Consider the following 12,467-nt stretch of genomic DNA (forward strand, 5'->3'; position numbering starts at 1 on the left):
GAGAAAGGAACAAAGCACTCTAGAACAACAGGCATTATATGAACAGTAATGTGAAAAATAAAGATTAATTTTTGCCAGAAAAACCAGCATAATGACTTTTGCTGGGTTTAAGAAAGGAGTACAAGTTGCTTTTTTTCCTCCAGGTCTGTGTTCATGAATTTTTATTAAATTGCAGCCTTTGCAATTTGAAAATTGAAAATTACATTCTATTACATTGCAATGTCAGTTTTAATTTCGATTAATTGTTCAGCCCTAAAATAAATACTTGTGGAAATACAAAAATACATAAATAAATGCAAAAATAATGAAGTGTAGAAATGCAGGGATACAAAAAAAATAAAATCTATGAGTTCACAAAAAAATAGATAAGTTAATATATACATTACAAAAGGCATGCATAATTAAGGACTTGGAAAACTAAATATAAAAATGATAATAAAAACTCACAAACAAAATATAAGCATTTAACAATTAATTTATGTATATAATGCTGCTGCATTTATTTATTCAAGTATTCATTCATTTATTAATTTTATTTTATATATTAATAGTCAAGTAATTTTTGTCCCTTATACAGCTACAGCTGGCTAATGGCAAAACAATATCTGAATGACTTGCACTCTTCTCTTCAAATTAAAGACCAAATTGAACTTCCTTGCTCAGTTCCCATCACCTGACACACCATCTCATGATAAAGCTTTTCTAGATGTCATCAGCCTGACATCAAGCATCACCTGTATGACTCTAGAATTTCTATTTCTGATGTTTCTGTTCACCAGAATGTGTCCATAAACTTTCTCAACAAATAAATTTCAAGGACAGCCAACATTAAGCAGTATGGCTGGCAGCGCCTTCAGTTGTCAGGCCTTCTGTTTGTTGAGTCATCAATCAGTTTGGGGCGCCCTCTCCACTTTTGTGAGGGGAGTGAAAAACTTTTCTTACTTTACAGCTGACTCAGGTTTGGATGAGCTCTATTTGTGATGCTCCAGGTTTAGTGAATGTTACTAATTTTTGTATATTTCCCAGTTCTACTTCAGCTCTTTAGCCTTTTTTGTTTTTGTTGATTACTGCTGGAAAAATGTAGTCATGAAATGGCACTTTATAAATATATACTAGACATGCACCGATTGATTGGTGCCAATTTCCTTAATTTTGGGGGATCAGTGATCAGAGAACAGAGGTTGGTGATCAGCCCATCTATACATATGAAACTGATCTTGTATACCTCTGGGAAGGTCTGACAGCCAGCCTTTGTTGCTTTGTGCTCTGAGACCTAAAACTCAGGACACTTTATTGGTTGTTTAAGTTAAAACGTAAAGATTCTATTGTTTCACAGGTATTTTTCAATGGTTTTCAATAAAATAAGATTGCAACATTGAAGGCATATGCTGTCAGTTATAAAAAAATAAAAAAGTAAAAATCGGTACTGGTCCAAATCAGCATTGGCAGGTCAGACTTATTAAAGATCGGTGATCGGCAAGACAATTGTGATTGGTGCATCCCTAATATATACTGTTAGAGTGATAAGCCAACCACAAAGACACAATTTTTAAAATAAAAACAGACCCCTCTTGTTCGTTTTTGTCTTCTCTACATATATGATGGCACTGACCCTGGAGGATGTCAAAGGAAAACATTTCTTGTTATTCCCATGAGATTTGCAACAGACCTGTTCCGCTGCCAGAGGTCCCACTTGCTGAGGCTCCGCTGGCTGATGTCCTGCTCTTAGACGTCCTGCTGTTGGATGTCCCGCTGGCTGAAGTTCCACAGCCATTGGACCCGGAGCCCATGGACCCTGAGGTGGCTGAGCCGGTGCCTGAACAGGAGTCTTCATGGAGTATGATGTCTAACATGTCGCTGGATGAAGAGTTAACGTCGCTGTTGTTGCCGTCTCCACGTGAACTTGCCTGCAAACACAAAATATAAAAGCAGTGCGGTTAAAGAGGAGCGTGACCTCTCAGCTCTTGCAGACCGTATTTTGTTCTCCCTTCATCTCCAGTGTTTCATAAAGAAAGCAGGAGCAGTATCATTGGCTGTGCTGCGTCTGCCTTTTTAGACTCAGCTGGAAGAATATTGCTTCGGTGAATATCAAAAAATTGTCCATGGACCAAATCACTTGGGACAAAATACCATCTGATTACTAGAGGTACATCTTAAGGCTGAGTATAGTGAGAAACACATCAGTGATCCTGATCCTTCTGCAGCCTATCAAAGCAGGGCAACTCATTCAAGAGCATGTACAATAAAAGTGCCATGCAAAATCAAGAGTATGTATGCATGCATGCATACATACAGTACAGTACAGTTGTGTACAAGAATAAGGGTTTTATTCTTGTTAATACGTTTTTTAAAGACATTCTTAAGTCACATCATTTTTTAAAAACTGTCTCCCGTCAAACTCCTCAGTCTCATACATCACAAGATTTAACACGCTGATTCTCAGTCATGAAAAGGAAAAGTTACAGTTGTAACTGAAAAATGGAATCAGGGAGGATTGTGATTGGAGAAGTGTGGAGGTTATCTGATGATTTGCCTACCTCTTTGTTGCAAGCCCTCAGTCTAGAGCACACTTTATCCCAAGACAAACGCTCACAGACACAGGGCGTGCCCTCGTAATACAAGGGTCCTGGTGGACCAAGGAGACTGAGAGATGGCTATAGGGTGTAAGGGATAATAACATCATGTGTTAACACCCCTGGCCACATTTTATCACAGGAATCTAGACTGACTTGTCTTTATACATGGCATGACAAAACAATAACAATGCATTTTACTACTGTCTCCCACACTGAGGAGTCACTGTGATGTGGCATTCAAACCGGGGAGGGTTGAAGAGACATCTGAGTGAATGTCTCAGAGAAACATGCCTGCCTATCGAAGTCCCGACAACCCACATTGATTAAGTTAAGAGATTAACATTTCACTAACACTGTTTCAGAGCTAAACAGGGGAAGAATAACACATTTCTTCTTCGGAGACTTGGAGGTAAAGGACAGCAGAAGAATCAACAGGCGGTTTGCTTCCTTGTTTACCTGCTTCAGCTCTCTCTCCATGGCCTGGCTGGCAACTGCTCCTTTCTCCCTTTCAGTCATGTTAGTCCCTTGTCCTCCAGAGGGCAGCACCGTGTTGTCCTGCCTGTCCACAGACAGCTCCAGCTCCAGCAGATTGAGTGGTGAGCTGCAGCGAGACTGGAACAGGGGCGGAGATGCTGGACCTCCACCTCCTGCTGACTGTGGAGTGGAGGAGCGAGACTGTCCCTCCTGGGCGGCCTGTGGAGTTTCCGAGGACGGGGGACAGAAGAGAGTCGAGGCAAACTGGCCCGCTTGAGGAGTGTATTGGTTCTGGGAGTTGAGCTGGTTCTGGGTAATAAAAGAGGTTGGACCTGTGAAGGGGACCTGGCCTGGAAAGGCAGCTTGACAGAAAGGCTGTGTTTGCAGGGGGAAGCTACCAGGTCCTGGGTGGTACATGGGCTGAGTTGGCGGTGGTGGTACCCCAGGGGCCATTGGAGGGTACACATAGTGGGGCAGCACTAGAGCCACGACGGGGCTGATCATTGGGGCACTGTAGGGTGCAGAGGGCATGGCTGAGGGACAGGGAGGGGCCTGGGTGCACTGGTTGACCTCAAATCCTTGTTGAGCTGCATCTGCACGAGTAGGAGCGACTGAGCCCGGTCTGGGGTAAACCTGTAGCGGGTACCCCGGCATGACAGGAGGGTAAAGCATCGGGAATGTTGACTGTGAGGTGTCGGAGCGAGACCAGGAGGTGGGGTTGAGGCCATGATTTAGAAGAGGAGGCCGCAGGTGCTGCTGTCTGCGATGGGACACTGTGCTGTCTGAAGACTCCACCTGCTTTGCTCGCTTTGACTTGGTCTTCTTATTCCGCGTGCCCCGCCGAGTGGTGGGCTCTGCACCCGGTCCCATCTGCTTACTTAAGGGGGCAGCAGGTAGAGCTGCAGATAAGAGAGGATGATAAGAAGAACGTTCAGGTTCAGTAGTTTGAAAAAGGGATTATCATCTATAATCTGATAACTTTATAGATATCCTGCCTTATCCAAACCTGCTACTTATTCTGCTCAAACTTCCAACTGTATGTTTGAAACTTGTGTGGCTATCTGACATCTTTCTCTGTCGGGTGTCTTTGTGATGATGTGGCTCCTGTTAACTATTTAGCATCAGCATTCAACAACTCTACAGCAACTCTTTTCATCCTTTCAAGGCGTGTATAATGATCCATCAGTGAGGTGGACATATTACCATTACTGGCGATCTGTTCCCTCTGGCGCTCCAGGTACTTCGAGCAGTTTGCTTTGAGTGCTGTGAGTTTGCGAAGCTCCCTGAAGCGATACAGAAAAACCTGCTCCTCCTTCTGAGTATGAGCTGCCAAAACCTGCTTGGTCAGCCCAAGCTTTTTGTAGGACTCCCTCTCCTGACAGGGCAGGGAAATAGTGGAAGCAGGACCCCCATTGTTTTGGCTGGACTCTGCGGTTTCTCCTGTGACTGGGACGTCTTCGATTATCTCTGTTTGGATGACAGCAGGGACACATATTTAACATCTTTTAAATCAACAAAAGATTGAGTTACACATTGTTTTAGCATTTACAGTGACCACAACAAAAGCAATGCAGGTGAACAGAGAACATAAAAGGATAACAATCACAATTTCCACTGAAAACGTAAACTGAGCTTTGGTGACACTCACTAATGTCTGGTGCATCATGTCTAAAAACCAAGCTGTGGGCCTGGGATACTTTGCCATAAATGTATAATAAACATGATATGAGAACTACATTAACTGTCTGTGTTCATGGCTATTGTGCACAATAAAATAAAATATCATACCACACCATACTGCATGGTAAAGTACTGCACCATATGACAGGATACCAAACCATATGAGATAATGCTTTGTTGTATGATACGGTACGAACAAAATGATTTTTTAATCCCTTTAAGGAATTGGTCTAAAGTGCAGAGCTCATAGAGCAATATGCCTGCATGATTCTCTACATACTTGAGATAACACAGATGTAACACCACCTTGGTTTTCATTTTGATTCTTTGGTTTGTTTTTTTGTGGTAATTAATTTTGTTTTTCTGATTAATATTTTTTTATTGGTTTGTTTTTTGTTATAATTTTTTTCTGTTTTTCGTGGAAATTTTTTCCTCCTGTTTTTAGGAGTAATTTTTTTTCCGAAGTATCGAGCTTCTTCGAAATCCCGTGAGAACCTCCAATCTGCAGACACTCCCGTGGATGTGTGGTGGCTTCTGTGTCCCGCACATAGGCTATATGCCTTATCCTTAACTTTCTACTTACTTTCGACCTTATCCTTATATTTTATATAAGCTTATTGTTCAATGTAATACTTAAGGAATAGACGAAGATGTGGCATTAAAAAATGCATTGCTTCTACACTAGAAAGCCGGTAGAAAGTTAAGGATAAGGCATATATGTGTCGAACAGGATCTCTGATCCGTGCAGGACACAGGAGCCACCACACATCCACGGGAGTCGTCTGCAGGTTGGAGGTTCTCACGGGATTTCGAAGAAGCTCGATACTTCAGGAAAAAAATTACTCCTAAAAACAGGAGGAAAAAAATTACTCATAAAAACAGAAAAAATTATAACAAAAAACAAACCAATAAAAAAATATTAATCAGAAAATCAAAATTAATTACCACAAAAAATTTACTCATAAAAACAGAAAAATTATAACAGAAAACAAACCAATAAAAAAATATTAATCAGAAAAACAAAATTAATTACCACAAAAAAATTACTAATAAAAAGAGAAAAAAATTATAACAAAAAACAAACCAAAGAATAAATTACTCCGAAAAACCGGAGTTGTTTTTTTTTTTCTTCAAGTGAATGCAATACGCTTCCGTAGCTGCTGCTATTTTGTTAAGTTTTTAGAGTAAATCTAAAGAAATTTGCACAAGCTCTGTGCAAACTGAGTACAACTACTTTACAGAGTGAAAAGATCGTGTTTTCTGTGTTTAAGAAACAAATTGTCCGGCATCCATTTAGACAATTACAGTGCTTGAGACAGACACAGACACAGAGAAAGAAGCATTATGTACACACAAACAGGTTGAAAATAGCATTTACAGTGCTGTGAAAAACCATTTGCTTCTTCCAAAATTCTTCTATTTCTGCATATTCGTCACACTGAGATGTTCAGATCATCAAAATAAAAGATTAAAAAATAAATATTACTTAAATAAAGTCTATTCTGCCTATTTTCTTGAAACTTCTAATACCTTCTACACACTTGGTGTAGTTTTGAAGGTAGCTCTCATATTAAGTAATCTAATCAATATGTTTGAAGGGAAACCTGTGGATAACAGAGCTAATTTTCTTAACTATCCCAGATAACAAATATGCAGCTTTAAAGAAATCTGGCTGAGAGCAAACACTTTTTCACAGCACTGTACCTGACTCCGGCTGAGGTTTCTTGTCCCCAACATGCACTATAGTGCTACTGTAGCTACACTGGCTGGTTATGGACATCACACTTTCTGGCTTGTTAGGTACAGGTAGGGGCAGCGAGGTGCCCACTACGGCTGTGGCTGCGTCACTGGACTTTTTGCCTTGATCATCCAAAGCGGAGAGACCAGACTGATCCTTCAACAAGGCTGGTTCTGCCAAGAGAACAGAGAAGTAGATATTCTGACAAGGAGCTGGCAGAATTTAAAGGGCAGAGTGTGAAGGCCTCCAAAAGGCTTTAGCTATGTATGATGAGGTGAATATAATCAAGTGATATTGTTTCCATACCTCCAGGCGTCTGCAAGTTGTTAGGCTCTTTCTGTTTGCCATCATCTGAGTTGGATGAGGTGGTGTTAGAGGAAGACTGGCACTTCCTCTTCATGGTGACGGGAACATTGCAGCTCTCCAAGTACCTTTAGGAACCATAACAACACAGTGCTTGCTGTCAGCAGGAGAAGAAAATGCTGAAAATATAGAATATTAATGTTGACATGTGGTCTTACACAGGCGTTCATTCTCCACATTAAGTCAGTCTCTTTCTGTTACCTGACAACACTGTCCAGACAGCTGATCTGCTGGTAGGAGTAGAGGGTCTGGTCATTGAAGGCCATCTCCTCCTGAAAACAGGACCTGGAGGTCTCCGTACTAAATGCTGTCTCCTTACAGTTGAGAGAAGCTGCCATGTCTTTAGGCCTAACTGCTGGTAGGCTCTTCTGTACAGACTCTACTAGAAGGAGTACACGAGTTAGTTTGCAAGTTAACAAGTTACTATCTCGGTAATTTTCCACAGACAGTCAAGTTATCAACTGAACTTACTGCTATTGCTTTTCTTGTTTTCTGCTTTGAGAGTCTGCTGCTCCTGACTCTTCTGGAGATGAATGTCTTTACAGATTTCCTGAAATGTTCGCTTTGAAAGGAAGAAACAAAATCAGCACGGCATCTGAGTCACTTTTCTGTTCTGTCTTATTCTTAAAACACTGAAAACCATTTTTGTTAAAAAAAAAAAACAGTAATATCTTTGCAGTAATAAGACCAAATTCTTCATGGTAATATTTGTTTTGATGCGTGAGTAATTTGGACTCAATCCAAGATTACTCACAGGTCTGACTTTGCTGCTCATGTCCGCCTCCTCCTCTAGTTGCAGTTTGCATCCACCCTCATGAAGGCTCTCATTAGAGGAGGCCATACTCAAAAGATGGTCATTTCTGGTCAAACTACCATAGCCACTGGATCCACTGTTATGAACAGGCTAATTCAAGATGGAGAGAGATTAAATTAAGAATGTAAATAAGTAATAAAGCAGGATGTTTTTCAGCCTCAAATAATGCACGTAAGATCTTTAGCTTTGTTTTGAAAACTGGATCAAAGCTTAAATGTGTTCCTCCATGTTTACAAGTCATTCACTCTCACCTGAAGCAGCAGCCGATGGATCTGTTCAGTCACCTCCTGAATGTCAGAGTCCATGGCTTTCATTTCTCCGACAGAGGAAGCCGGGGCCATGAAAACATCCTCATTCACTGGACCCCTGATACACAAACAAGAAAAACACTCCAGTAAACTGTATTGGTGTTTATATACTACAAAAACACACAAATAATAATGTCCAGAGTTGAACACAGCCATGGATGGTAGCATGGTTGAGGATTTAATTACTTAATGTGAGCAGGAGGTGAACTTTCTTTTCACCTAGACACCTGATAGTTCAAAAAGACTAATGAAGGAAGCTATCTTCTTTACAATCACGTGTTGGGGTCAGTGGTCAGTCAGCTGTTGAATAAGGGTGTTGCTAGTAGCCCAGGCCTCTTTAAAACAGAAACCATGTCTTTCTACAGAGTGCTGTGACCCCTCTTTGTTTAAAAATCAGCTGACATCATCTCAGGTATTACTCACATCCGTACTTTGTGCCTCCCAATAACAAAAGAGACCTTTCGGCTCCAAGGGTTTACAAAACTGGACCAGCTGGTGTCGAGGATGATGTACTCTCCATTTCGCGCACAGAACCGGATGGACGAGTGGTCAAACGGCTGGCCTGCATATTGAAGAACTGCAGAGGAGGACAAAATGACGCCGTTAGAGCGTGACTTTCTGAGCAGACGTAAGAAGTTCTGTCAACATTTGTCTAATACTGCTGACTCACTCTTTCTGTGGATGGCCAGCATGATGGGTCGGTCATTGGGATGCAGGTGTAGGAGGACTGGTGTTCCGATGAGGTCTTGGGGGAGGTACCCAAGGAGAGGAACAGCTCTAAAACACAATGAATGGGATGAATCAGTCACCTACCTCAGCATCGTTTTGAAACTTGGTCCATTTTTAAGCGAATAGTCGGGATGTTGCTTACCTCTCATCCACATCTTGAAACACACAACTTGGAGTGTGTGTGGTGGTGAAGATACGCTTGTCTGTAGGAATTCTTGGAGCTTTAAAGATGAAAGGTTTTATTATATTAAGTATCTTGCACTGATGTATAGAAATGAGACTGTGTCTATGTTACACATGTTATGAGCAGTAATGACGTGGAAAGATTGGCTTGTCTAACCTGCAGACTGGTTCTTACCATCATAACCAGAGTGAACTCTCTCGGCCAGCAGGAGGCAGCAGAATTGGTCTTCAGCATGAACTGTGTCTTGGACCTTCATTAGGTAGGGCGTCATGCGGAATGGATAGTACTGTAGATCCCCCTCACACTCTTTACCACCACTGGAAATTCAGGTTAGAGAAAAAAAAATGCTTCGTTAAATCAGTTATTTAATCACTCATCATGAATTATCTGTGTCTGAAACTGTGGATTTTAAGTTTTATGTGGGTGAACACAAGGGGGCAGTATTGAACTATTTTTCCAACCATGACATTTTTTTATTACATTTTATGTTTAGAAGTTTTTTGAGTGTGACCTTTCAGTTACTTTGGCTTTAAATCTCAACTGTGACAAGCAAAATATTATGACACTATCTGACCAATCAAAAACAGCCCAGCAAAGGTCACTTACATTTTATTAAAAAAAAAAAAAAAAAAAAAGTACATCTACAGTAGTGTGTGTGGGTGTGTGTATCTACTGTAGTATGTATGACCCTGGACTGGAAAAAGCGTCTGATTACAGTTCACAAGCATATGATGTCACAAGCTAATTGAAAAACATCTAGAGTGGAATGAAAGCATGAATAAAAACTACCTAGAGGTAGAGGCAGCAGATGGCCTGTCACTGTGTTTGACCTTACAATCACCCACCTGATACGGCAAAAGAAGGACCGCTCCTGCATACAGTCGGACGGGGAGGTCTCTGAAAGGGTAAAGGAGAAAGGTTTTAATTCAGAAGTAACACAATCCCACCGTGTCCTGGTCAAGGTCTCGGCTAAAAGCAGATGATCAAGCTTTGATTATTTCAATAAATACATCACTCAGGAGAGCAGCTCTGCGGTTTGCTATATGTCAAGAAGTGGGACTGAGTACAGAGAAAGTCTAAATTCTATCTCCAAGTCAAAACACTTGCAGGCATATGTGGAACACACCACAACAGAAAAAGTAAGTTTTTTGAGTATCCTTAAGTGAAATGAAAGCACTCTTGTCGTGTCTGGGGAAGTTTCAGTTTTGATTTTTCCCCAAAACTTCCAAAAGGAGAAGCTTTCATATGATTCAATGGGAAATCTTGTTGCCTATTTTTGCCTTTAGGTCTGAGAGAGATCAATCTGTTCTGTCCTGCTCAGACAAAATGGAAAAACATCTTTTTTATGAAGGGTCAGGTCATTTTCAAATAGCAGCCTCACATGGATGACAGACAGTACTGCACTGAGTCATCAAAAAGCACTTGATTTTCAGGGATCCACACAGGTTTCCACAACACCAGCTGCTGGCCCAGCAGTCGATGGGTCATTTAATTCCAGCTGGTCCCTTTTTACATGAATATTTAGAGGCTAAAAAAATAGTAAAATAAACAAGTCCATGCTCATTTGACAGCTGCTCTGTATAAATGTGCACTTGCTCTGCTGAGACGGTGTCCTGCAAAATACCTTTAGTTATACGTGTAGGCTGTTGAGAGGATCCCTCCTCCAACAAATGTTGCTCGCTGAGTATTTTCAACTCTGTGTGTGTAGAAGCTATGCAGGTGTTTCACCCGTACCTGCTCCAGTGCACATGCTCCAAGAGGGAAGCCTGTACGGCGTGGTGAAGCTATAAAACACGCTGACATCCTGCGGCGTGAGGAACTCAACAAACTTAGTGTTCTTGAACACATCTCGTTTGCAGTTCAGGATGGAGGCGGCCTGATCCGAGATGTAGACAATCCTTCCTGTGTTGAGGGACACTGCCACTGCAAAAATGTCCTGTAGAGGGAACCAAATTAGACAAATGAGAAAATACATCAGTATAGGACAGAAAAAACAGTAATTAATGGATTGTTGTAAAGATAAGACTGTGACTCACGTTGTTTTTCAGAGTGTATTCAGAAGTTATGCTGTCTATCTCCTCGATAGTGTAAGAGGAAACATCCAGGCCTGAAGGCTGACTGTCATTGGTCATCAGCAGCTGGTAATACTCTTCATTAGCTGCAAAATACAATAATAAATAAGAAGAAAAAGAGCTCTCTGGAGTAGACATAAATATATCTGTGTGAGAAAAAGTTAAAATTTTCATAATGAACATGAAGAAAAAAACAAAAGTTCTCTGTTAAGCTTGTTCCTACCTTCAACCTGTTTGACACAGCGCAGCGCGTACTTCAGGGTGTTCAATGTGCTGGACTTATTATTGTGTCTCTTCTCGGCAGGGAGGTGAAGCTTCAGCTCTTTTAGGGTTTTTAACACCTCCTTCTGGGTCTTGGCTTTGGCCGACTCCTGACTACTGCAAGTTGCACACACAAAGAGACACACACACGGACAAACATGTGGCACAGGGGCGAGTCAGAAATAGAAATAAGAAACGATCTTGAATGCAGATCAAATAAAAGAAAAAAAAGGCAACTTTTGTAGAAGCCACTTTCTTTGATAAAAGTGGAACAACATTAAGACTTTCTGCTTATACTTTGAAGAAATAAGTGTTTTTCTGTGTTACTGGGCGGTGTGCTAACCTGCAGCCGCTGGTCGAGGGGTTGTCCTGCTCTGAGCTCAGCAGACTGAAGGCGTTTGAGCTGCTGGGAGGAGACGGACTGTGGGAGTTTAAGCTGTCGAGGGACAAGAGGGAGTATTGAAGATTTAGTCACAATAAAGAGCCAAAAAATACAGAAATTGATATGAAGTCTTTGCTAAGATGACATTATTATTTTAGTTCGTTATACTCCTGAAACACCAATTTCCCTAAAGCAGCTCCTTCTCACCTGACAGACACACCTGACGTTACTAAAGTGCTCAAAAACACATTACAGAGTTGCTCCATCTCTCAACGTGGGGTGCTGCTAAAATGAACCTAAAAAAGACAAGAGGATCCAGGCTTTGGTGGAAATGAGTGAGGACAACGTGCACGAAGCTTCACCTCTCTTTTAGCAGCAAGGATACAAAGGAAGCACGCTCCAACTTTGAGGTCACTCTTACCTCCCTGAGGACCCCTGAGTGCGACAGCAGCTCAAAGGGTGCACAGCAGGAGGGCGCTAACAGTGAGAGTCAGGGGCTGGAGGACAATGAGGAGCAGGACACGGGGAGACATTTTTGGGGATCTCAAGACAGCTCTCTTGATACACAGTAATGATCTGAAATGACTGTCTGTACAACTCCGAGCCCTCTCAGCCATTAAATGCTGCAAAAACTGTTAAGGACAAAATAAATGTATGGTTTACCCCGACCCTCCTTCAAGTTTAAGGTTAGAATATGACTAACTCATCACTTCATTAGTTATCATCTGATGACGACAGCATCTAGACAACTTTAGCATCCCGTGCTTCATGGAAAATGGAGTTGAGTGACAGCAGCTCAGAGCAGGTAGTTAGCTGTACTAACGTCCAGATTTCTCTTCATAGAAATCAATTAAAGCAGCTGATGGCTGTCAGGTGGTTGTCTTGC

General features: G+C 41.5%; 1 protein-coding gene across 4 annotated transcripts in view; it reads right to left on the reverse strand.

The window, feature by feature from the left end:
- The window catches only part of per2 (period circadian clock 2), a 31,438-nt gene that overhangs the window by 3,930 nt on the left and 15,041 nt on the right, over positions 1–12,467 (reverse strand). For 2 of the 4 annotated variants that reach the window (XM_074688294.1, XM_074688292.1), the window contains exons 3-21: positions 11,543–11,635; positions 11,162–11,316; positions 10,903–11,024; positions 10,601–10,802; positions 9,712–9,763; positions 9,041–9,183; positions 8,825–8,903; positions 8,624–8,730; positions 8,377–8,530; positions 7,897–8,011; positions 7,586–7,735; positions 7,303–7,393; positions 7,033–7,213; positions 6,775–6,899; positions 6,435–6,641; positions 4,254–4,517; positions 3,033–3,949; positions 2,538–2,654; positions 1,670–1,907 (exon numbers count right to left, since the gene is read on the reverse strand). In XM_074688294.1, coding sequence (XP_074544395.1) covers positions 1,670–1,907; positions 2,538–2,654; positions 3,033–3,949; positions 4,254–4,517; positions 6,435–6,641; positions 6,775–6,899; positions 7,033–7,213; positions 7,303–7,393; positions 7,586–7,735; positions 7,897–8,011; positions 8,377–8,530; positions 8,624–8,730; positions 8,825–8,903; positions 9,041–9,183; positions 9,712–9,763; positions 10,601–10,802; positions 10,903–11,024; positions 11,162–11,316; positions 11,543–11,635 — 3,512 coding nt within the window. The remainder of the gene's footprint in view (positions 1–1,669; positions 1,908–2,537; positions 2,655–3,032; positions 3,950–4,253; positions 4,518–6,434; positions 6,642–6,774; positions 6,900–7,032; positions 7,214–7,302; positions 7,394–7,585; positions 7,736–7,896; positions 8,012–8,376; positions 8,531–8,623; positions 8,731–8,824; positions 8,904–9,040; positions 9,184–9,711; positions 9,764–10,600; positions 10,803–10,902; positions 11,025–11,161; positions 11,317–11,542; positions 11,636–12,467) is intronic. The other 2 variants (XM_074688293.1, XM_074688295.1) reach the window with 2 other exon arrangements.

Source organism: Halichoeres trimaculatus, unplaced genomic scaffold, assembly GCF_033239565.1.
Source record: "Halichoeres trimaculatus isolate MK-OKI-2021-1 unplaced genomic scaffold, fHalTri1.1 fHalTri1_scaffold_15, whole genome shotgun sequence".
NCBI classification, from domain to species: domain Eukaryota; kingdom Metazoa; phylum Chordata; class Actinopteri; order Labriformes; family Labridae; genus Halichoeres; species Halichoeres trimaculatus.